Below are 25,866 nucleotides of genomic sequence, written 5' to 3'. Positions count from 1 at the left end.
TGGGAACGCATTCGATTCTGGAGTTTATCCAAGCAGACTTAAACTCAGCGATCAAATCAATAATAATAAAGTTGTCGTTGGACTTTTGGCCGCTCCTGTCTACAGAAGGTCATCCAACCATTGGGAAACCAACTCGGCACAGGTTTTATGCAACATGCCCTTCCTGACGCGACCTTCCCATTTTACCTGGGCCTGAGACCGGCACCACATGTGGCTGGGGTTTGGGCATTGAACCCAGGCCTTCTGCATGAGAGGAAGAGAAACCAATGCCCGAGATATCTTAAGTATGTTTACTAAATATAGCTTAGTGTTCAAGGCTGGTCAGGAGGTCCTGGGTTCAAACCCCGGCACTACTAAGTTAACACTGTCGGCCCTCAACTGCGCAGATGTATAATGAGATAAAAATGTACGATGAGCCCATCGTAAAGCTGATTTTTAAACTTCAAATGTTCAGAGTGCAGCCAGCAGATGGCGCTGGTGCTTCAGAACAACACCACACATCTCCATATGAAAACCAGAAGAAGCAGCAGCCCCTATCTCTCTCCCTCTCTCTGTGTGTCTCTGCGGTGTTTGTACAGCAGGTTCAGTTCTACAGACACAAGGTGAGCTTTTATTACATCATCACATAATAATAATAATAATAATAAGGGTGCGTGGTGCTCCACCTGTAGGTGAGAAGGGGACTGGGCGTGGACAGTCAGTGTGGTGATTATCATCAATCTGCAGTGTTTAATCCATTCATGTCTTCTTTCAGATGATTAGTATTGTCTCCATCAGCCTGGAGGTTTATTACTACCTCAGCCTTCTCCAGGACATTTCTACAGGAAGTGTGGGGTTCCTCACAAACTCACATCACAATAATAATAATAATAATAATAATAATGAGTATAAATATTCCAGAGTGTAAAATCATTGACTCTATGGTAAGATTCATGTTCGGGTTACAGCGCCGTCTACTGAACGAGCAAGAGACCCACGCTGTAGTCAGTCGATACGATAACGTGTTTAAGGTGGCACGCACCTCTAGGGTCGAGGGTTCCATTCCCACCTTGGTGTCTCTGTGTGCATGGAGTTTGCATGTTCTCCCCGTGTTTAGTGGGTTTCCTTCCACAGTCCAAATCATGCAGATTAGGATAATTGACCTAGATATGTATTGGCACTCTGTTCAGGGAGTACACCGCCTTGTGCCCTAAGTCTACTGAGATAGGCTCCGCCCTCGCGACCCTATATACAGGATAAAGCTGTATAGATAATTAGAGTGTTTAATAAAAGTATCTCTGGTAGTTACTCAGTGTGTTATGGCTTCGAGTCACTAATCGGAATGTTGGCAGTTCAAGCCCCAGATCTGCCAGGTTGCCTCTGTTGGGCCCTTGAGTGAGGTCCTCCTTAACCCCGTCTGCTCCAGGGGCACCATATAATGGCTAACCCTGTGCTCTGACCTCAGTTTCCTAACAACAAAAAGCTGGGATATGTGAAGAATAAAGAATTTAATTGTTCAGTAATGAACTGTCTACTTCACACACATCTAGTAATGACTGAAAGGAACATTTGAGGAGCTCCTTGACCCTTTAGACATGCGCTTTTTGGGTCAGGAGGCAGGACAAGGATCATCAATCTCTCTGAGGATCGTTTATCAGTTTAACACAAGACTGCAGGAGAGGATGGCTTCAGGTGAAAGTGTTGAAGGCAGACAATTATGGGGTCATGTGATTAAAACACTGCTCCAATGTGGCATGGAGACCTGAGGTAGTACGTTTAGACCTTCAAAAGGTTTTTAAAGAGGGGGATTAGAGTGCATGATAAAGTCTGAGACAGGTGTTAAAGCTAAGACTGGAGACAAAAAACAATGTGAGTTCCATCAACGCAGTAAAGCAGTGGACCAGCATGTTACTCCTGCAGTAGAAACGAGATGATGAATTTGGGGCAATCTTTATACAGTGCTGGAGCACAGGTATGTCCATAATGCTGTTGGTGTTAGTGGAGCAGAATATGAGGTTTAAAACTTCCAACTGGAAGCCAGCGATTAGACCAGAAACAACCTGAAGATTGTGCAATGAAAAAGTGTTGAGAAAAAATCCAGTAGGATTCTCACTGCTGTGGTGCTTTTCCTACAAGAACAGTATTGTGTCGGGTGTGTTTGTAAAACCCATCAAGCTCCATGATGAAACTGTCTCCCATGAAGACCTTCCCAGGAAAACAAGACCAAAACTGACCTCTGACCAGGTGGTCCGCTGTGGTGACCCCTCAATGGGAGCAGATGTAAGATTAACAAAGAAACCAAAGATCGTAAAGCGTTACAGTCTGTGATCTTTGGTTTGACCACACCCCTGTCCATACCCCTTTTACTTGGGCAACTCTATTGATCTGCTCTGAGTTGTAACCGGCTCCTAATCATCAGTTATAAAACAAGATTTAACAGATTAACAAGATTCAAATGATCCAAGCAGTCGTGATGCTACAGCAGTGCTTCAAGCGAGTTCAGGAGAGAAGTGAGGTGACCACAGCACATCTAGTGTCCCTTTTCAGTGAACTAAATGCGCAAGAGTAGTCTTACATGTAAAGATGGTTTTTCCCTCTGTTGGAAAAAATCATGTTAAAAATAACGAGTGATAAATGTACATTATTCTCTTCTTTCCAGGAATCACTACACCACTGGTTATCAGCTGTACAATCCCAGAGTGGCTGTTGGAAATGATCTGGTTGTTGCATTCTCTTCAATAGTTTCATTTGTCTCCTGATTTTCTCCATTTGTCTTCTGCTTTAGATAATGATCTAAAAAAAGCCCTTTCACATCCTGATGTCTGGAACAAGCTCAGATCCTTCGCAAAAGCCCTCGGATCCCATCCGCACAAACCCCATCCATGGTCCTAAAATAATCGCTGACAAAGGAGAGAAGTCGTACCTGTGCCCGGAGTGCGGGAAGAGTTTTACTCAGCGGAGTACTCTTCACCGCCACAAGCGCATTCACACGGGAGAGAAGACCCACCACTGCCTACTGTGTGGGAAGAGTTTTAACCAGCAGAGCACGTTTCAGCGACACAAGCGTGTTCACACCGGAGAGAAGCCGTACCGCTGCCTGCTGTGTGGGATCAGTTTCACCATACAGAGCAACCTCCGGCGGCACCAGCGCATCCACACGGGAGAAAAGCCGTATCACTGCTCGCTCTGCGGGAAGCGTTTTACCAACCACAGCACCCTGCAGCATCACCAGCGCATCCACACCGGGGAGAAGCCGTATCGCTGCCCTCACTGCGGCAGGGGCTTCACCGAGCACGGCACTCTGCAACGACACCAGCGCGTCCACACCGGAGAGAAACCGTACCACTGCTTAGACTGTGGAAAGAGCTTCAAACAGCAAACCGCTCTGCAGCAGCACAAACGCATCCACACCGGGGAGAAGCCATATCACTGCACGCAGTGCGGGAAGAACTTCATCCAGCAAGGCCATCTCCAGCAACACCAGCGCACCCACAGAGCGGAGGGGCCGTACCATTCTGCAGAGTGGGAGGAGTTTTACTCCAACGAGTCGGTTCCGTCGTCAGTGCAGTCCGTGATAGTTTGATGTGTTTAAATCAAATTCAAATTTTATTTGTCACATACACAGTCATACACAGTACGATATGCAGTGAAATGCTTGTTTAGATTTAAGTGTTTAAGGAATACTTAATATCTTGAATGAACAGAATGGCACTTGTGATATTTTCATTTATCTGTTTCTTTCATTAATGTGCTGTACAAACTCATACTCACAATTATATCACTAGTTCACCTTTAACGGTCTTTCACTAACCTTGTGCAACATCACTACATTTAAATGATCCCCCATCACACTCGTTCAGGATCTTCACCAAGTTCTTACCGCAATTCTACCCCAGCAATGCCGTAGCATCACGACTGCTTGGATCGTTTGAATCTTGTTATTCTGATTAAATAAGTGATGATTAGGAGCCGGCTACAACTTAGAGCAGATCAACACAGCGACACTTGCCCAAGTAAAAGTGGTCTAGAGGCGCATGTGGTCAAACCAAAGATCACAGACTGTAACGCTTTACAATCTTTGGTTTGTTTGTTGTTCTTTCAGTGGTCATTTTGGGTCTATTTCCTTTGCTTGATGCAGGACAATAATGTCTGAAACACAGGAACATCCTTTCCACAAACAGGGACAGGTCTTCTATCGTGACTGTGTAAGAATTGAGAAGCTCCTCACTGCATGAAGCTGAAACACATTATTCTCTGCAGTAACTTTACAATCGCTAGTGACTTTAAATGGACTTTATTCTTCATTTTGTCCAGTTGTCCAGTTCTACAGCAGATACCTGATCTCGAACGACATAAGTGGACAAGTTCAAATGCTAATCATTCTGTGAGCTCCACACTGACGGTGACACACGTGGAAACGTATCATGATGTCTCTGGAGGGCCGTGCTCCTCTCGTGTCTTCGCTGTGGCTGATGAAATAGATCTCTTAACGTTATGAACTGTCTAATAAGGAATAAACGCTGAAGCAGGTAACCGTTGCAGACAGTCCAGATAAAGACCTGAAGCCTGTTAGTGTGCACTTCAGTAGGGAAGGATTGGGACTGGACCAGTGAGAAGACAAGTTTTAAGCACCTAGACGTAGGCTGGGTATGAAGCAGGAAAAAGTGAAAAGGTTCAAGTCTGTGGATCAGAAATATTTGCACTTTTACACTGAATTAGAGTGAAATTCCATAACTGTTTCGTGTCCTGTTTGCTGAAAACTATGGATATATATATTTTTATTTACCCGAGTATGAAGAAGAACTTGAAGGCTCTGTTAATTATTGTATAAATAATAATGTAAATAGTTTATTTAAATATGTATTTATCCGAACTCATTCTGTCCCTGTAAGATTGTTGTGTATACTTACACTAATACACACAGTGGGTTTAGTAACTGTAAAGGTACGATGTAGAAATATAAGGGGTGGAGTTTTGTTTGAAACTGTGCATGACTTGTGTAAGTGCTGATGATTCATTTATGCAAAGTTTGTGTCCTGTGTAAACTCGACTCCGATTAAAAACGTGTTCTGTGTCACATTTTTACATCTCTTCTTAAATCTTTTACTAAATCTCTTATAAATATTTAATGAAAAAATTAAAAGGTATAAATACAATAATATAAATAAATACAAGAAGAATAGACGAAGTCGTTATTGCATTAACAAAATACTCCTGAATAAACAGAATAAAAAAAAGATATGACCTCCATTTTTGCTTATATCACTTCATTTATCAACTGTTTAATTATCATTTTTTATTCTGTCCATTTCTATGAAACAGATTCGGTTCAATTAAACAATTTTGTGTGTTAAAATCTCTGTTATTTAAACACTCAAATTTCTAATTTAAACACATTTATTTGTAGGGATTTGTTATGCTATGCTAATTGTTTTAGTAGTGTTCAAAGGAGGTGAAGAGGCGGGTACAGGCAGGTTGGAATGGGTGGAGAAAAGTGTCAGGTGTGTTGTGCGATAAAGGAGTATCAGCGAGAATGAAAGGAAAGGTGTACAGGACAGTGGTGAGACCAGCGATGCTCTACGGCTTAGAGACAGTGGCGCTGAAGAAAAGACAGGAGGCAGAGTTGGAGGTAGCAGAGCTGAAGATGTTGAGGTTCTCTTTGGGAGTGACAAGGATGGATAGGATCAAGAATGAGTTTATCAGAGGGACAACCCACGTTAGATGTTTTGGAGATAAAGTCAGAGAGGCCAGATTGAGGTGGTTTGGACATGTTCAGAGGAGAGATGGTGAATATATCGGTAGAAGGATGCTGAGGTTGGAACTGCCAGGCAGGAGGTCTAGAGGAAGACCAAAGAGGAGATTTATAGATGCAGTGAGAGAGGACATGAAGTTAGTTGGTGTGAGAGAAGAGGATGCAGAGGATAGGGTTAGATGGAGGCAGATGATTCTTTGTGGCGAACCCTGAAAGGGAACAGCCGAAAGACAAAGAAGAAGAAGAAAATGCTAATTGTTTTAGCGTAATCATTGTTTTAATTAGTCCGCCTTTAAATGAGTATACATTTATTATGATTTTTTGCTTTTGAGATAAAATACAGTGCTGTGAAAAAGGATCTTCTTGATTTCTTGATTTTTTTTATTATTCCAAATGTTAATTATACACAAAGATAACCAGAGTATACCAAAAATATGTGACCCGAGTACATCTTTCTAAGAGACTGGACCCGAACCCCCACATCCATCCATCCAGCAGGTGGCAGTACTCCAGCCGTGCAGTGCAGCAGAGCACCAGGGAGTGACAGGAGAAGGAGAAAGCGAGCTGCAGTGTTTGTACAGCTGTGTGTTCTCCATGAAAACACTTCACACACACACATGGTGAGTTACAGTGCGGTTTCTTCTGTAGAAGGTGTAAGGAGCCCTGTGTGGTGTACATGAGGTCAGGATGTTGTTCAGGACACACACTCGGACAGGGAACGTGTGTGTGAGAGGTGACACGACCGTCATCGTATGATCAATGAGGTGTTTCTGCACTCTACTGTACCAGTCCTCATAAATCATACTCAGTGCTGTGTTTAATAAACCAGTCTGATTTAATGCCCGGTGAGATTCAGGAATAATTATTAGAGGTTGCGGTCATGTACAGATTTCATGTAAACAATGTTATAGATTTCATGCTGAATTTTGCAGTATGTTATTAAATATACTTCCTTATTTTACATTTATATTTAATTTCTTTCCCATAAAGTCATAAAGTTAAATGAAGTCGTGCCGTCTGACCGGGACATGAATCTCCACAGACGTCCTGATGTGATATCATGGCCATACCCGGGAGCCCGTACGCTTTGTTTTGTCATTCTGTAAGTATCTCCATCTTATAAATATCCTGACTACTGAAGTTACATTTTAGATTACAATTCCAAACAAACTTACGGTCCAGTCCGGGTTCAATTCCCACCACTAGGTCTGTGTGCATGGAGTTTGCTTGTTCTCATGGTGCTTGGTGGGTTTCCTCTAGGTGCCCCAGTTTACTCCCAAAGACCTGCAGATGGGGCTAATTGGTGTTCCCATATGGCCCGTAGTGTGTGTGTGTGTGTCTGTGTGTCTGTGTGTGTGTGTCAACTGGACGTCCCACAACAATCATAAAATTATTGGAATAAATAAATACAGTGGTCACCACGGTCCCTAGTTGGACTACAGATGTTCCTAGATGGATGGACTATACGTGACGCTGTGCCGCCTGCCCATGTGTGTATAATATAGAGCAGAAGGATCGAGGAGCTGCTGTAGGACCTGCTGATGTAAACACCTCGGATGCAGATACATCCCAAATTCTAATTTTATTTCTCACGTACACAACCACACACAGTGAAACACTTATACTACTGTTTGTAACCTAAAACAGAAAGCTGGAATAGAACTGAAAGAAAGATGAAAGGATTTCACTGCAATAGGAGAAATTTGGGTAAATGTATAAATCTACAAATTTCGATTTACAAAGTTATAATATAAATATAATGAAAATAGAAAAATATTAAATGAATGAATATTAGGATGTGCAGTAATAGTAAGATGTGGCGTGCTCAGCAGTGCGAGTGAGACATGAGGTATGGACTACAGTATAGATCCATTTAGATCAGTCTGGTGAGACATGAATCACTACACAAAAGAATCGCGATACGTAGCTGAATCTATTTTATTCCCCCATCTTTACTGTCTGCAGCTTTATGGTCAACCTGAAATAAAGTGTGATGTTAGAAAGTGTTAGAATGTCTTAAAAACAAGAAATCCTTGACTTGAAAAATAGAAAGCATGACCAGTGACATCAAAGTGTTGCTTCTTCTATAAGATCTTATTCCTCATTCACACTTCAGATTCACAGCATTCCTGACCTTCTTAACAAGTAATTAGGCAAAAAATAAACAAGCAAACAAAAACAAAACTAAAGTTGCTGTGTGTTTGATTTCATACTTTGATATTTTTTCCATTTTTTCACTTTCTGCCGGCTGCTCCGGTCACAGCGGACCAACTGATCCACACACTGGTTTTACTGCCCATCCTGGTACAACCCTCCCGTTCTTCTAACCAGGCTTAGGACTGGCTCTGCATGCAATGTCATTATGGGGTGTGGCAACCACCAGCGGTGGGGCTTCAACCCAGATCCTCATATCCCTAAACCAACAAGCTTGAGCCTTAGCTGCCTGAGCCTCCACTGCCTCACTGGTGGCCCAATGACTCTCATGTCCATACATTTTAAATCTGAAGAGAATTCTGAGAATCCACTAATTCTCCTCTGGATTAGTTGCAGTGGTCAGATGGCACATTTGTAGTTGACCCGGTCTTATGTCCTTTATTCTAATTAGTAATAAACTTTGCATTTTAAATAGTTTCTCTTTTTTCTTTGGGTCAAATTTTCCAGTCCAGATATGAGCTGCACTCTGCTACAAGCAGACGTTTGGAAGAAGCTCTAGCAGTGAGCGAAAGACTCCTGGTACCATCTTAACAAACACCGCTCACAGACAAATGCCGAACCTAATTCACCCGTTAGTGGACTGTGTGTCACGAGCAGATCCTCTGGGAAAACACAGCTGCATCCGTACAGGTGAGAAACAGTACCGATGCTCGCTGTGTGGAAAGAGTTTTACTCAGCAGAGTACTCTCCTAACACACCAACGCATCCACACAGGAGAGAAACCCTATCCGTGTTCAGAGTGCGGGAAACGTTTCAATCAGCGGAATTCCCTCCAGAAACACCAGCGCATCCACACAGGCAAGAAACCGTACCCCTGCTCGGTGTGTGGAAGGAGTTTTACCCAGCAGTGCACCCTTCAGCGACACCAGCGCATTCACACCGGAGAGAAACCGTATCGCTGTTCAGAGTGCGGGAAGAGCTTTACCGACAGAGATGATCTCCAGCGACACCAGCGCACCCACACCGGAGACAAACCCTACATCTGCTCGCAGTGCGGGAAGAGCTTCACGCAACAAAGTCATCTCCGGCAACACCAGCGCACTCACACCGGAGAGAAGCCGTATCAGTGCTCGGAGTGTGGGAAGAGTTTCGCCGAGAAGGGCCACCTTGAGCGACACCGCCGCATTCACACCGGGGAAAAGCCGTATCCTTGTTTCCAGTGTGGGAGGAGTTTTATTTCGCAGAGTATTCTCCAGCAACACCAGCGCATTCACACAGGAGAGAAGCCGTACCACTGCTCACAGTGCGGGAAGAGTTTCACTCAGCAAAGTACTCTACAACAACACCAACGCATTCACACCGGAGACAAACCATATCACTGTTGTGAGTGCGGGAAGAGCTTCAACCGCAAAAGTCAGCTCCAGCACCATCGGTGTGTTTAGTGACATCGGAGGGGAGAAACGTTGCTTATATTATTTATTTAAAAGCAGAAAAATACAGCTGTTTGATAATTACACAAACATCAAGAATACCTGTTTGACATTTGAGCATTTAGGCTTGTGATTTGTGTTGGGGATAAGAGGATTGATTCGTTTTAGGTTGCAGTTGGCCAGCTCAGTGATAGCTCAGTGATTAAGGTACTGGATTATAGCTCAGAAGGTCCCTGGTGTAAACCCCACTGTTGGGGGGCCCTTAACCTTTACCTGCTCAAATGGGATCGAATGTAAGTTACTCTGAATAAGGGTGTCTGCTAAATGCCATAAATATAAACTGGACTAATAATGTTCCTAGTAATTGGATCTTAATTATTATATTTCACCAATCTGATCCAAGACATGTGAGTCAGATCTCGCTGAGGTTTGAATGGAAAAAGAGGCATCAATGCTACATGTACTTGTTTGATTTTTAATGTGGTGTGAACCAAAGAATATTAGTGGTTTGAGATGACATCACTGCATAACAATAAGCCTTGAACCTATAGACAGTGGCGCAAAAACGTATTTATTTAGCCACCAATTGTGCAAGTTTTCCCACTTAAAAAGATGAGAAAGGCCTGTAATGTTCATCATAGGTATACCTCAACTATGAGAGACATGATAAGAAAAAAAATCCAGAAAATCACATTGTAGGATTTTTTACTGAATTAATTTGCAACTGTTGATCAGCGCCATACTGTACTGCAATGCAACAATCATTTACTTTGCTGCTGATTTTGGTAGAAACTCTAACTGAAAATATTAAAGACAGAATGTGTAACGTGTGGTGGTTACAGAAACTGTTGAAACTGACGTTATGCTACACTGCTATCACCTGCTATCACCTGCCAGTTCTCTAATTGAACACAGTTTGGCAAATCATTGCTTAAGTCTTTATATTTAAAGTTTGTGTTTATTGAATAAACTGACTTTCCTACATAAACCCTTCCTGTGTGTTCGAGCATTACTTACAGTAGCTCTAATATCTGCATACAGGATGAACTTTTTCCACTGTAGGTTTAACTGTGTGAAGGTTCGGAGTTGTTAAGAGAGAGTTAAAGGTAAGATCAGTTTCTCTAATAAATCATTTCTGAACTGTTCTTCTGGCCCTCAGGGTAAAGGGCAAAGTCATGTCTTTAGCTAAATGTTTATTTATTCCTGATAGAACCAGCGCAAAGTAACACAACACTCAATGTCCAGATCCATCCAGGTTCTTAATCCACGTTTTGACAGTTGAACAGCGTCTGGTTGCTGGAGGACGTCCTGTAGTGGTGAAGCCGCTTCCCCCAGTTATCAGGGAATATACTGTAACTCAATTACATTTCCTTATGCTTTCACTGGCAGATGACAATTAGTGTAAATTACAGCCAGTGATTGATTCGATGGTGTCCAACATGACACCTGTAAAAAAAGCTATCAAGAACTGATATGCATTGTTCTATGGAGAGCCATTTTCTTCCTTTATTTCAGCGACAAACTACTGACTTCAGATCAGCCTAAACCCTCTTAAAAGTCCTCCTCCCTTTTTCTTCTTTGTCTTTTGGCTGTTCCCTTTCAGGGGTCGCCACAGCGAATTATCTGCCTCCATCTAACCCTATCCTCTGCATCCTCTTCTTTCACACCAACTAACTTCATGTCCTCTCTCACTGCATCCATAAACATCTTCTTTGGTCTTCCTCTAGACCTCCTGCCTGGCAGTTCCAACCTCAACATCCTTCTACCGATATATTCACCATCTCTCCTCTGAACATGTCCAAACCACCTCAATCTGGCCTCTCTGACTTTATCTCCAAAACATCTAACGTGGGTTTTCCCTCTGATGGACTCATTCTTGATCCTATCCATCCTTGTCACTCCCAAGGAGAACCTCAACAGCTCTGCTACCTCCAACTCTGCCTCCTGTCTTTTCTTCAGCGCCACTGTCTCTAAGCCGTAGAGCATTGCTGGTTTCACCACTGTCCTGTACACCTTTCCTTTCATTCTCGCTGATAAAAAAGTCCTCCTCTCTACTCCTAACAATTTTTACCTTATTAAAAAAGGCTGTTTTTAGGGCTATTATGTTTTGTGAATCATTTTTTATCTTTACTAAGATTCAGTCCTAAATTTAAGGGGAGATTCTAAGAAAATGTCATAATGGTAAGAATTTTCTTAGAATTTCTCAGGAGCAACTTTTAGGCTTAAAGGGCTTTGTGAATAGCTTGGTTAAACCATCTCAGGTTTAAGACCTTGTTAATAGCCTGCACTACTAGCCCTGAATAATCTATCTATAATGGGCGTTTATTGTTTTAAAAATAACCATGAACACTGCCACCTAGTGGAGCATTGTGTACTCAACACTCATGAAGCAACAGATTCAAGTGCACACTTTCTCCTTGACTGTGGCAAAACCTACAGTGTGTGTTAACGTCAGTCATTTTAGGGCAAAGCTAAATGCTATAATTAACAGTAATTAATGAATTAATTAATTAGACTGATAAGTTAAACTTAGTCTAAAGTCTAATCATTTTATTAACACAATCTATGACCCAGGTTTTGTCTGATGTTTTCCTTCGGTAAAGAAGTCAGAAATCAAGTCTCCTTTTTACTTTATTAAAGTATTTTTAATAATACTTAAAAATAAGTAATTATTGTAAATTAATTGTAAAAATGTAGCACTAATTAATAAAAAATATAGTAAAGTTTTATTTATGAAATCAACATTAAAGTCAAGACACTGAAAGTACAGACAGCACAGAGAACAGGTATATTACAGATAAAAACATTTAAAAAAATTAACCATTAAAAACAGTATTTTATTTTTATTTAACAAACTCAAGGTTTCTACACTTCTTGTAAAACCGTAAAATATACAGTTGTATGCAAAAGTTTGAGCACCCCTGCTTAAATTAAATACATTGTTGATTTTGGGAAAAAGAAGAAAAGAAATAAAATCATCTTTAACAAACTATTAAAAACATTTTTTTCTGCAAATACTAATGGACAGTTACTTTATATGTTATAAAATTAAGAATCCTGTGAATGAATACTACTAATTCAGAATTTATTAACAGCCCCAATGGTAATAAAATCAGCTTCCAATTGTTTTTAATAGCCAGTGGATGTACCCGCCCTCTCCCCAAACGGACAGGTCTTGGTGATCTGTCCCTTACACACAGCAGGTTCATTTTTAAGGATGCTCAGGTCAGGGTGATGAAGTGACGGCCGGTCCACAAGCTTCAGACTGCATTTCCTGAAGCACTTCTGCTATGTCTGCTGGTGGACTTTGGGGAAACTTTCTGACCGACTGGGTTACATTTACTTCCAAAATTAGATGATATTTACTGGAATCCATTCCCTCTGTGCAGTGTGTGTGTCATTGGCTGCAACATTAAACCCAAAGCAGAACAGATCCACCTCCATGCTCCACCAACAGTATGAATGAAATGTATGATAATGTTTCCCTCAAACCCTTTTTTAATTTTATTTATATAAATAATGTTGTGATGCTCAGATACACCGCCTGGCCAAAAAACAGTCACACATTGGAAGATTTCATTCAGTCATCTTAACCCTTGATTACACACACACTCACACACACACATTTTGCTGTCTAGTTTGTGTGTGAAAATGATTCCTCACATTCTGAGTCCTGGGCCTGTATTCACAAAGCTTCGTAGAATTCTCTTATCTTAGCTTAAAAAGTCCTAGCTGGGAGTCCTAGACTAAAAGTGATTTAGGAAACTTCTCAGAGCAACCCTGAGTATGGAAAGTAGAAAAACCTTTACCTCAGTGAGGGGGTGTGGTTGACCCCGTTCCCAGGGATGATACAGCAATTCAAGAAATGTGGTTGTTTAATACAAATAACCTCTGACCTCTGTAAAGGCCTTGAAATGCGCTCTTTGTGAAAACAGAATATATGAGAATAGACAGTGAAATAATCATGTTTGTATATAAAGAAAATGTATATCTTGATATAAATATCTTAAAGTTAATTAAACAGCCAAATGTTGAAAATGTGTCTACTTTTGAAGCCACCAATTTCCATTAAGTAGTTACAATATTTAGGTTCTTACATTTATTTACCAAACTGATTTTATTTCTTGTAATCCATTTTAGATAGGCTAACCTTTTTCTAATTTGCATAATTGCAGGATGGTTTATTTAAGTTGCACTTTTGGATGTTATGTAGTCAACAATCCAAGAGAGATGGAAGGGAGTACAAGAACAAGAGAACCAAATTGGACAGAAGACCAGTGTTTACTTTTAGCTTTACGTTCAGTGTTTGGAGAATATTTCTTCTTTCCACCATTTTGTCCTCTGCTACAAAAACTCTTAAGCCTCCTAAAAGTCCTCCTCTCTACTCTTAACCATTTTTATCTTAGGAGCTGTTTTTAGGGCTAAGATGTTTCGTGAATCATTGTTATCTTTACTTAGATTTAATCCTAAATTTAAGGGGAAATCCTAAGAAAATGTCATAATTCTAAGAATGTTCTTAGAATTTTGTCACTAGGACCAACTTTTAGGCTTAAAAAGCTTTGTGAATACGGGCCCTGGAATATGACGTGTACCATCAGGGAAGAAACCCTCCATAGATGTGATAACCTGGTGATTCAGTACATTCAGGTGGTCAGCTGACTTCATTGAGTCTAGACCTGAGTAACTGATCAACCACAGATCATAACACTGTCTCCAGAGGCTTGTACAGTACACATTATACTTATGGACACACAGATGTTTAGTTCCAATCCTGTGAGTTTTCATTACACTGTGTGTGTGTGTGTGTGTGTGTGTGTGTGTGGAAATGCTCTTACTTTCACTATTAAACACAGCTCTGGTTTCTAATGTTGATGTTTTAGCACTAAGCGTTTAAATGATCTCCACTCATCAAATGTCACTGATTGTGTTTCTACACAGAGTTGACGGTTCAGCTTCAGGTTCCTTACAGGAAGTGAATGTGTTAAAGGCCTCTTAACCCAATTTTAAACCTCCTTAGTTGTTGTCTTTACACCTGTTCCAGCCCAGCAATTTGTCCTTTCTGAGATGGCGGCCGCAGGCCGTGCGTATTAACCATCAGGATGGTCTGAGATCATGAACAACATCCTCTGGTTACCTTCACTGTGATTATATTACAGGCCAGTAATTTATGCAACCCTGTGTTGTAGTAAAAATAAACCAATAAGTATGTGTAGTCTCTTGTAGATGTTTGATCTTTTATGTAGCACCATGGTCCTGGGGGATGGGCGGTTTGGTTTCACGTGTACTGTATGTGGTTGAAATGACAGAGAGAGACAGTTAACAACAAATCTTTAGACAACACCTACAAGCGGTACAGCTTGCCCGGGTTATGTCCGCTCTGTGTAGTCAAACCTACCCTTTTTTCCCACATATCCGGGCCACCTCGCTGCTGGTTGATCATTAGCATTAGCATTGTGGAACACAACATGTTTTTGAATCCAAACGTTTGATGCTGTAAGTGTGTGCATTCGAGGCTGTGAGACCACAATAAAGGCAAAACAAAACTGTGAACGATGTGACTTGACAGTTACGCTACAAACCCCCTGCCTTCAGAGAAGCTACGGGTTGTCAGGGTTCACCGGAAGGTTCCCATGTAGATCGTCTCCGCCGCCGGACTTGTCCCCTGTGTGAAGCCGCTGGTGGAGTTGGAGCGTATTCTTGCGATTGAAGCTCTTCCCACACAGTAAACAGTGATACGGTTTCTCTCCGGTGTGAATGTGCCGGTGTCGGTGGAGGGTACTTTGTTGAGCGAACGTCTGTCCACACACCGAACACTGAAACGGCCTCTCTCCGGTGTGAATGCGGTGGTGTTGCTGTAGCGTATTCATCCGACTGAAGCTCTTTCCGCACTCGGTACAGTAGTACGGCTTCTCCCCCGTGTGGATGCGCTGGTGTCCTTGCAGCGTTTTCTTCTGATGGAAACTCTTCCCGCACTCGGAGCAGTGAAACAGATTATCTCCCGTGTGAAGACGCTGGTGTTCTTTTAGAATACAGCTCTCACTAAAATTCATTCCACACTCCGTACAGTGAAAGGGTTTCTCTCCCGTGTGAACACGCTGGTGTCGCTGTACCGCGTTCTTACGAGTGAAACACTTTCCACACTCCGAGCACTGATACGGTTTCTCTCCAGTATGGATACGCTGGTGTGTTTGGAAGTTCTGCTGATGTGTAAAGCTCTTTCCACACCATGTACAGTGGTACGGTTTTTCCCCAGTGTGAACACGCTGGTGTTGCTGGAGATTACTCTCTTGGGTGAAACACTTTCCGCACTGCGAGCACTGGTAGGGTTTCTCTCCAGTGTGAATTCTGTGGTGTTTCTGGAGGTCACCCAGTCTAGCAAAACTCTTTCCACACTCTGAGCACTGGTGAATTTTTTTCCACACCACTTTTGGTGAGGCCTTTGTGAGGAAAGTAGCAGGGGGACTACTGCAACTTACTGGGGACACATTCTCAGATTTGATTTCTACAGGTATCTCAAGTCTTTCTGATGCAGTGCCATCTTCTGCTGAGTCTGTGGACAGGTCTAGAGGTGTGTGAAACTGAACGAAAGGAGCAGGAGATGACTTGTAACAGAACATCCTTCCTTTCTGCATGAAATGAAGACAAAAAAATAGTTAAAACCAGAAATAATAGATGAGGTCACCATGAGCCTGTAAACAATTTGAGATCTTATCCCTGCAAAACAATGATTTACTCACATGGAAATACGTGTCTTTTCCTAACATACACCTGATGCTGACAAATTAACAATAAACCCTAATAAAATACTCACTTCGCATTGGCCGGGTACTTAACGTAACCTAATCTGACAGCAGATTCTGATTCAGAATCTGGCCGCTAAAACTCAAACCTCCCCTAAATCTCCAAGTTCCTAGAAAGGTTGTAGTGCATCAGCCATGCTCATATCTACACAGGAATAACATCCAAGAAATGTATCATTTGGGATTTAGGCTTCATCACAGCACAGAGGCAGCACTGGTTAAAGTGGTAAATGACCTCCTACTGGGTTGTGTCTCCACGATTGTGTTTCGTAAACTTTTAGTAAATCATAATATATACAATTACTATACATTTACAAGAGTAAACTTTGGTGTTCCATAATTCTGTGTTTCACAATTTCACATTTAATCTGAGTCCTGTCTCTTTTAAACTGACGTGTCTCAGCATTGATGCTTAATTTCAAGAACGTAAAATGTCAGAATAACATATATATATATATATAATATTTGGAAGTTTTGGGTCTTTTTCCACAAGCTTCCTATAATAAGCTGCAGAGACAGGTTTGAAGGCCTCCGCACTCACAGATCCAGTTTTCCAGTTCTGTTCGCAAACATTCTAATGGATTAATGTCAGGGCCGCTCCAATACCTAAACTTTTTTGTCGTTAAGTCATTTTGTCCAAACTTTGAAAAAACGCTTGGAGTCGATGACCATTCGGAAGAAACATCTGTGACTGAGCTTTAACTTCCTGGCTGATGTCTTGAGAAGTTGCTTCGATATATCCAGTTAAAAGTCCTTCTTCATGATGCCATCTTTTTCGTGAAGTGCACCAGCCCTTCCTGGAGCAAAATACCCCACAACCTGAGGCTACCACCCCTGTGCTTCACAGTTGGGATGTTGTTCTTCGGTTTGCAAGCTTCCCCCTGGTTCCTCCAGACAGCAATGGTTATCATGGTTGAACAGTTTTTTTTTTTTTATCAGAGCTGTGGTTTCTTCCTTGCTAAGCTTTTCAGGTTAAGTCGATATCAGTCTGGTTTTACTGTGGATACAGATACTTTGGACCCGTTTCCTCCAGTTTCTTTACAAAGTCCTTTTCTGTTGTTCTGGGATTGATTTCAACTTTTTGTTCCAAAGTACGCATCTCCCTTCTGAGCAATACGATGGCTGTGTAATCTCGTGTTGTTTATACTTGTGTAGTACCTTTTTGTACAAAGGAACATGGTGCCTTCAGGCATTTGGAAATGGCTCCCATGGATGAACCCTGAAAGTCCGTTTTTTTTTTCTGAGGGTTTGGCCGATTCATTTCGATTCCAAAGAGGCACTAAGTTTGAAATTTCTCAAGCTGTTTCACGGCACAGTCAACTGAGTTCTGACCCACTGAAACTGTGATATAGTGAATTATAAGTGAAATAATCTATCTGTAAACAATCATTGGAAAATTTTCTTGTGTCATGCCTAGACACCATGACCGACTCGATAAAAATACAGTGTGTTACCATCACACACACTAACTGACCTTGACCTCTGGATCAAGAAGAAAAGATGGAAATGAGTGATTATGTCCTGTATGGTTACTGTGACTTACCTGGGAGATGTTCTCAGATTTGATTTCTCCAGGTATCTGAAGCCTTTCTGAAGCAGCGCCATCTCTTGACGAGTTTGTGGTCAGGTCGAGAGGTGTGTGAAACTGGACAAAGGGAGCTGGAGACGACTTGTAACAAAACATTTTTCCTTTCTGCATGAAAAAAAAGAACAAAAAATTTTAAACACAAAACCAGAAGATTAAATAAATTAAAATAACTTAAATAGCAGACAAAAACCTTCAACATGAATGTAACACCTGTAGTCTCAAGAGATGATTGTAATTATTATGATTTTATAAATTTTCTTTATGACATTACTTTTTTTTTTTTTAGTTGCAAAAAAAAAATCATTTGCATCTACTACACAGGATGCTGGACACACAAGATTTGTGACTGAAACGCACACCCCACCACCCCCTTCTATTAGACTATACACATACTAGTATAAACTTAAGATAGAACACTGATAACCAAGTTAAAAACATAAAATAATACTTAACAAAATCCTTTACAGTATGTAACTAAATAAGGAAAGATAAGATTTCCGCTGTCCCAAAGGGGACATTTGTCCTGGGCAATAGAGCTACAATAGGCTGCACTGGACAAGTATGACAATAAAAGACAACAACAATTACCTTTACTTTTCAAATCTTTGAATGTGCATCTTTACCACTGCGTGAAAACCCAACCTCATCTCTTGTCATACGTCAAAACTATAGGCTTATAATAAACCTCCCCTCTATTACTGAGATCTTGGAAAATATTAGCAGTTATGCTCACAGCTGCATGCATGATATTTCAGTCAGGATTAGTCTTGGTACTGGGACAGCGCTGGTTAAAGTGGTAAATGACCAAACACTGGCCCTGCTAATGAACACCATCCAGTAGATAGTGACACTGCTCTGATGGACCCCAGAGCCAGAACCAATGAAGTTATACAATGTGTAAATAAGGTTTAAGGACATGTCCCTACACATGCTCGTTCCTGATGTTTATTTCTCTCTACACTGTAAAACAATACTGAAGGTGTTTATTATCCAAACACACAATAATCTCCTCTGAACAGTTGATATTGAGATGTATATCTGCTCCTTCTGCTCTGTAAAGCTTCATAACGGCTCTAATCTGAGCTGCTGGTTGTTAATTGGTGATTTCTGAGTTTCATCATGGAACTTGATGGGTTTTACAAACACACTCGACACAATACTGTTCTTGTGAGAACTGATCCAGAACAGCTGACCTTCATGTCTTATAATAACAACTGACTGTTACTGTAATTGTTACTCAAATACCAAAAGCTTAAATCCAGTGTTATTCTGGAATGTAGAAAGTAAATCACTAAAACATTGAATTAGAAGGTGTGTCCTTTTGATGGATAGTATTTTGTATTCTCTGAGTCTCTTCTGTAACAGCCCCGCTCATTTCCCACATGTGTACTAGGATTATTTTTGGCTGTGTGCTGTACATGATGCAACTGCAACTAGATACCTCATGTAATATATGACCTCACTACTGGATGTTTGAAATTTCCTTCGGGATCAATGATCTATCTATCTATCTATCTATCTATCTATCTATCTATCTATCTATCTATCTATCTATCTATCTGTCATGCTCTCTAGTACATATAAAATGCTAAAGAGGACTAACTGACCTCGGTTTTAGATTAAGATGATAAGCAGGGATGTCCAAGTGACTCTGTACTTTAAAAGAGTTTCTCTTAGTGGAGTTTCGATACCAAACTAAACCTACAACAGCAGCTTGAACTGTAGACTGAATTTCATGTTTTCCATGAAGGTTTGGAAACTCTGGTGAAAAGGAAAACAGGATTGAGCATGTCCTCAACAAGTGTGTGTGGATAAACCAAAAGACTAGAGCTGAGCTGGTGATCCTCATCCCCTGTCTAACTTGTGCTGATTCTGAAAACATAAGTCAGATTATTATTATTATTATTATTATATTAAATGTTGTCCAAAATTTTTGATTAATCCGGTGTTTAGTGTAAAATTATTAGACCAATCACATAAATCCAGTCAAATAGGTCCTAAACTCTACCACAGTAAAAACAAAACAAGCTGTGTGGGGTGTAAGAAAGGATTTCTATGGACCTGTTTGGATTGACGTTGATGAGGTGTCCACCCCATACAGCTGAACTTACACACATTTTGGTTTGAGATCAGAAGACGAGACACAAGCTCAGAATTTCGGCTTTGCCTTCCTGATACTTGCACCTAATTTTGCTAAACCACAGGCAGAACACACACATACTGTCTGCCTCAAAAGCCTTGTATTTTCCACACACACACACAGTCCACACACACACACAGTCCACACACAGCCTGACGGCCTCTTTCCACTAGGTTCTGGAGTCTGGCTGTGGGCATTTGTGTCTAATCATGCACACAGAGCTTTATTGAGGTCAGGCACGGATGTCAGGCGAGGAGGAGGCGGTCTGCATTCCAATTCCATCCCAAAGGTTCCCAGTGGGGTTGGGTTCAGGGCTCTGCTCTCAGAGCCACCAGCATTCCTCGACCTCGGCCGTGTCTTTATTACACTGTGCTTTATGTCCAGGGCCTGGTCCTTCTGTCCCAGAAGACAGAAATCGTAATGCTTCAGCATACAAAGACAGTCCAGATAATTAGAAACTTCAACTTTGGCAAACAGGGGAAGTCAATCTCTCTCGTGTAAAACATGATTAATATGTTTTTCTGGCATATTCAGACATTTCTTACACATATTAAACTGATAAGAAAGAAATGTGAAGTGACATTTACTTGCGTTATATTTCAGTACTATTTCAAAAAGTGTGAATTAAATGTTAAATTGCTAAAAGCAGCCTAACATGCTGTTTCTGATGACCTTCCCTTTGATCATGATGAATCTAGCCATCGAGCATGTAGTCCAGTACCAGTTAGCCTTTGAAGAGATTTCCCCCTCAAATCCAAACTGCACTTTATTGCCAGCTGGGGGGTATTGGGGGGTATTTGTGCTTGTGACTGAGGCCTGGCAGTGTAGTCAGGCGAGGAGGTCTGGAACTCAGCCTGCATTCCAACTCCATCTCAGAGATGTTCAGTGGGGTTGAGGTCAGACAGGGATCTGTGCAGGACTCTCCATCTCCCCTCTTTCTCTCTCTCTCTCTCTCTCTTTGTGCACAGCAGCACAGTCGTGCTGGAACTGGTTTGGGCCGGTTTGTGCCAGTGAATAGAAATTCTAATGCTACAGTGTACAAAGACAGAACATTGAGGAACCACGTGTGGGTATTACAGTCAGGTGTTAATTGCTTTAATAGACTTTTAATATGAAGTTCTTTATTTATAGTTAATATAATTATTTATGGCAGACATGCCTCTCCCTGTGTTTGTGTACACTTTCTGTTAACTGTACAGTTGTGCCAAGTGTAGCACAAGAACTGCAGTGTTTCTCCCGTATTCTGAAACTATTGAAGTCCCCTTGAAGTTGAAGTGAAATTGGATGAATTTGGAATGCTGAGTGCGTGCCAGACCTCCTCACCCGACCTCACTAAGGCTCTTACGGCTGGATGGACAAATCCTTCCAGCCTCGCTCTACAGCCCAGTGGAAATTCTTCCCAGAAGATTAGCGCATTATAAAAGCACATGGAGTGATGATTCTGGAATACTTTTGGCCATGTAGTGTATATAACTCGAGACTTTCTTCCTGTGCTTCTTCAGATTAGAATACCCTTAAGGTAAATACCTGTTTTATTTCACTTTTCCTGAACTCGCTCCACCCTTTGCAGTAGACTATATTCTTTACTTTTATTCCCCTCTCCTGAGAAGGCTTTCCATTAGGGTCTGGACCAGGGTGTGTGTGTGCGGGGGGGTGGGGAGGGTATGGGGGGGGGGGGTTTGCATTGCTCATTCAGCCACAGGAGCGTGACTGAGGTCTGGCAGTGTAGTCAGACGAGGAGGTCTGGAGCTCAGCCTGCATTCCTATTCCATCTCAGAGGTGTTCAGTGGGGTTGAGGTCAGACAGGGTTCTGTGCAGGACTCTCCATCTCCCAGTCCAACCATAACCCACCATGTCGTTTATAAAACTCCCCTTGTGCAACATGCACAGTCCTGCTGGAACCGGTTTGGGCTGGGTTGCGCCAATAAATGGAAATCTTTGTGAAAAGCCTTTGCAGAATCACAGGCAACATTTCGAGGAAGGCTGGGTTATAGCTGTGACAGTCAGGTGTCCACATACTTTTGGCCAAATGTAGTGTATATTGAATAGTTTAAGATATAAATATTTCTTTTCTTTTTTATTTATTTAACCACTGCATTGACCTTAAATCTGCATGAGCAAAAGTATGCGCACGCCTGACCAACACATCCATGCATGGTTACCACTCTGTGTGCTTCAGCATTACACTTTCCCTCCCTCTCCAGGCACTAATGTACCTGTGCACTATACAAAGTGAGACCTTTTTCCCATTATTCACTGTCTTGTAGGTATTTGCTCCCTTGTCTTTTTGCACTTAATTCCATGGGCGTGTCCCTGCAGCACAAGAACATCATTGTCTTTAGTGTACTCTGAATCCTGGAAACCAGAAAGTACACTTGAAGATGGAAAAATTGTAATGCGGACTGCGTGCCAGGTCTCCTCGGCTGACCTCACTAACGCTCCCCTGGCTGAATTGGGCAAATTCAAGGCCACAGTGCGGCAACAAAAAAGGACTAAATGTGGACTATTATATTTAACTGGGACACACACATATTAGGAAAAGTACAGGGTGTAGACACCTGATCATGTCCTGTGCGATTTGACCGGACATCTTAAAGCCTTGAAGTCATAGCAAACAACTATAACAAGAAAGCATTAATACGGATTCTGTCCTGCAGTTACTCCTGTTACAGCCTCCGCTTGTCCAGCTTTCCACTAGAACTGGTCCATGGAGGATTTGTGCCCATTCAGCCACGAAATCATTACTGAGGTCGGGCATTGACGTCAGCCGGGGATGCCTGGAGAGCACTCTTGCATTCCAGTTCCATCCCAAAGGTGCTGAGTGGGGTTGAGGTCAGGCTCTGTGCAGGACTCTTTGCTACTCCACACCAAGCTTAACACACAACGTCGTTATAAACCTCTCTACATGTGCATGCTGGAACATGCTCCGGCCCTGTTTGTTCCAGTAAAGAAAAAATAACAAAAGCTGCGGCACACAAAGACGTTGTACAAATTGAAAAGGGCGTTTATAAAGAATAAAAAGGAAATAAGAGCCATTACTCCAAACTTCTACAGCAGAAACGTGTGAAGGTCGCATCACGGACACTGTCCACTCTAATGTCTAAGCTCATAGTGCACGTTTATAAAGGACAATTAGATCATTTAAAAAATCATTAAAAATATTTTTGTTTTAGTGTAGTGACTATAAGTATACAGTGTATCTCTGAGCAAAAGTATGTGCACTTCCACCTTCACACCCAGGTGTGTCTGTGTGCTGTAGCATTACGCTTTCCCTTCAGTGGAACGAAGAGGCCCAAACGTGTTCCAGCATGACATCAGTGCACAAAGCCAGGAGAATTAGGTCATGCTGGAAGAACTTGCACGGCCTGCACGGAGACTTGACCTTAACCCCACCGAACACCTGTTCAGATGACTGGTTGGCCTTTCATAATGAAGCTCCTCGAACTATCCGCAAGGTGAAAAAAAAACAGAGGTCGACATGGATCATCTGTAGGAATTATCAGCAGCTTAGAAGGTCAGCTGTCAGACTTTTTATTAGTGGTTATTGGGTCTCCCATAACTCCAACAGATTTACTAGACCAGATGCGTGACTAGTGGACAGTAAACCTTCATTCTACTTCAGCAGACGCAACCTCTCATGCAGCTGCAGCCTCCTGTCTCACACATTACCTCTACATTTTGCCCGAACTCACATGCAGCTTTTTCCACAGTTATTGCTATGTTTGGGATTCACTTGTAAACATGGCACTTTATTTGTGTTCCTCATTTACAGTCGGGGCGGTGCTGGCTCAGTTTGTTAAGGCTCTGAGTTACTGATCGTAAGGTCAGCGGTTCAAGCAAGGCCCTTAAACCTGTCTCCTCCAGGGGGCGCAGTCATTACGGTTGACCCTGCGCTCTCACTTCAGCTTACTAAGAAGAAACGTTGGGATATGTAAAGAATAAAGAATTTCACTGTGCTAGTAATGTTTATGTGACAAATGAAGCCTGAACTGACCATTTTTTTTTATTATTTACCTTTATTTAATCAGGCAAGACAGATTAAGAACAGGTTTCTTATTTACAACTGTGGCCTGGCAAAGGCGGAGCCGAGGACCTTTACGCAGTCTGACCTGAGTAACACCTTTCCTCATGTCCACCTAAAAGTGTTTTCTGCGCTCCACTCTTGTACTGTTGCCTGGATGCACTCGCACTATGGATGCACGACGGGCGTGTCATTGCAGTGCAAGAATGTCATTGTTTCTTGTATCCTCTGTATTCAGGAAACATCTGAAAATGAATTGAGCCTGAACCTGGGTGCAATGGAATACTGACTGCATGCCAGACACCCTCACCTAATCCCACTACGCTCCTCACATCTTCACCTTCACGATCTAAAACTTACTGTAGACAGACCCTGATTTTAAAATGCCCGTGTACATGTGGGCTTAGCCTTAACTTACTTGTATGTACTAAAATGAGAACTAATTCTGGCCACTGGTTTTCTGGAACTTAAAGTTGATTTTAATATTTACCTTTTATACTGACCAATGATGTCGTTCCCACTTTGATCTTCTTGGGTTTTGTTTTTGGTCAGTAAGTTTAGTAAGCAGCCATAAATGCATGTATTGTTTAAAAAGTAATAGATCATAATACAACATAAACCTGTTGGATGTCACATTCCAGAGCCGCGGGCATTAGTAATGGTTCTGTCCAGTGAACACTGCTCTAACTGCTGCCACAGAATCTGGAGCGTGGCTCTGGGGATTCGTGCCCATTCATCCACATGAGCACTGCTGAGGTTGGGCAGAAACACGAGGTCATGCTACAACAGGTTTGGGCTGGTCTGTTCCAGTTAAGCAAAATCCCCATACTACAGCATACAAAGAGGATTTATCCTGGTGTATGCGTACATGTTTGGGTTCACATACGGGTCTGAGGGTTAGGTGTGGGTCAGGGCATGATGCCTGCAGCCAGACTGAGACACAGGGGTAAAATCCCACAAGGAGCATTTGTGTAGAAGACTTCCACCCTTACACTGACATTAGCAGCAGACATAATGGCATACGGGTCAGAAGATAGCATCTTAGAGCTAGATGACCATGATGAAGTCATTAGTTCTATAAAAGAATATAAAAAAACATCTCAAGAAGTGAAGAAATAACATTACCAGATGTTTGAATGTACACTATATTGCCAAAAGTTTTCTGCCTCGTCTGCCTTCACATGCATGTGAACTTGAGTAACATCAAATTCTTAATCCATAGGGTTTAATGTTGGCCCTTTGTTTCAACTCTTCTGTGAAGGCTTTCAACAAGGTTAAGGAGTGTGTTTATGGGAGTTTTTGACCGTTCTTCCAGAAGCACATTTGTGAGGTTAGACACTGATGTTGGACGAAAAGGCCTGGCTCGCAGTCTCCATCCTAATTCATCCCAAAGGTGTTCTATCAGGTTGCGGTCAGGACTCTGTGCAGGACGGTCAAGATATTCCATGCCAAACTCGCTCATCCATGTCTTTATGGAACTCGCTTTGTGCACTGGAGCGCAGTCATGTTGGAACAGGAAGGGGCCGTCTCCAAACTGTTCCCACAAAGTTCGGGGCATGAAATTGTCCAAAATGTCTTGGTATGCTGAAGCATTAAGAATTTCTTTCACTGGAACTAAGGGGCAGAGCCCAACTCCTGAAAAACAGCCCCACATCAATCCCCACCTCCAACCAAACTTTACACTTGACACATTGCAGTCAGACAAGTACCGTTCTCCTGGGAACCACCAAACTCAGACTAACTCTCTTATACAGAGCGCATTACAAAAGTCTTTTGTAGTTTTCATCATTGGATAGATCTTTACACTGGGGTACTGGGTTACTAACTATAAGTCCCATCAGTCACACACAGGGTGTTTTTAGTCCTATATTGGTCAATATGATGAAGAATTTAAACCAGATCTAAAGATATTTTCAATTCAGTTCCAGTTACTTGACTAATTTATTTTGGAGAAGCTGTACCCGTCTAACTTATTAACACAAAGAAATCCCATTCTGTAAGG

General features: G+C 41.8%; 2 protein-coding genes across 5 annotated transcripts in view; one reads left to right on the top strand and one right to left on the bottom strand.

Moving 5' to 3' along the window:
• The first annotated feature begins 2,317 nt into the window (after positions 1-2,317).
• LOC128523883 (gastrula zinc finger protein XlCGF26.1-like) lies at positions 2,318-10,246 on the top strand. Of its 4 annotated transcripts, none has more exons than XM_053496067.1 (3): positions 6,344-6,464; positions 6,722-6,833; positions 8,393-10,244. In XM_053496067.1, the coding sequence occupies exon 3, from the start codon at positions 8,497-8,499 to the stop codon at positions 9,325-9,327; it is 831 nt and encodes a 276-aa protein (XP_053352042.1). In that variant the 5' UTR covers positions 6,344-6,464; positions 6,722-6,833; positions 8,393-8,496; the 3' UTR covers positions 9,328-10,244. The 4 variants fall into 4 exon arrangements, with proteins under 4 accessions (XP_053352051.1, XP_053352059.1, XP_053352042.1 ...); XM_053496059.1 differs by having other exon boundaries at positions 6,344-6,495; XM_053496076.1 differs by lacking the exons at positions 6,344-6,464; positions 6,722-6,833 and adding an exon at positions 2,318-3,462 and having other exon boundaries at positions 8,562-10,246.
• A 1,772-nt stretch (positions 10,247-12,018) lies between these two features.
• LOC128523722 (zinc finger protein 501-like) overlaps positions 12,019-25,866 on the bottom strand; it is a 15,522-nt gene continuing 1,674 nt past the window's right edge. Inside the window, exons 2-3 of the mRNA XM_053495827.1 lie at positions 17,659-17,808; positions 12,019-15,941 (exon numbers count right to left, since the gene is read on the bottom strand). Coding sequence (XP_053351802.1) covers positions 14,913-15,941; positions 17,659-17,808 — 1,179 coding nt within the window. The 3' untranslated portion in view covers positions 12,019-14,912. The remainder of the gene's footprint in view (positions 15,942-17,658; positions 17,809-25,866) is intronic.

Source organism: Clarias gariepinus, chromosome 1 (genome assembly GCF_024256425.1).
Source record: "Clarias gariepinus isolate MV-2021 ecotype Netherlands chromosome 1, CGAR_prim_01v2, whole genome shotgun sequence".
Classification (NCBI taxonomy): domain Eukaryota; kingdom Metazoa; phylum Chordata; class Actinopteri; order Siluriformes; family Clariidae; genus Clarias; species Clarias gariepinus.
The sequence above is the reverse complement of the archived record's forward strand: the minus strand, read 5'-3'. Positions and strand labels throughout refer to the sequence as shown.

Excerpts from the sequence above, each read along its gene's own strand:
- LOC128523883 (XM_053496084.1), top strand. The coding sequence starts at position 2,798 with ATGTCTGGAACAAGCTCAGATCCTTCGCAAAAGCCCTCGGATCCCATC. Across the intron at positions 3,487-8,561 it reads ACCCACAGAGCGGAGGGGCC|CTGCATCCGTACAGGTGAGA; the intron begins GTACCATTCTGC and ends GGGAAAACACAG.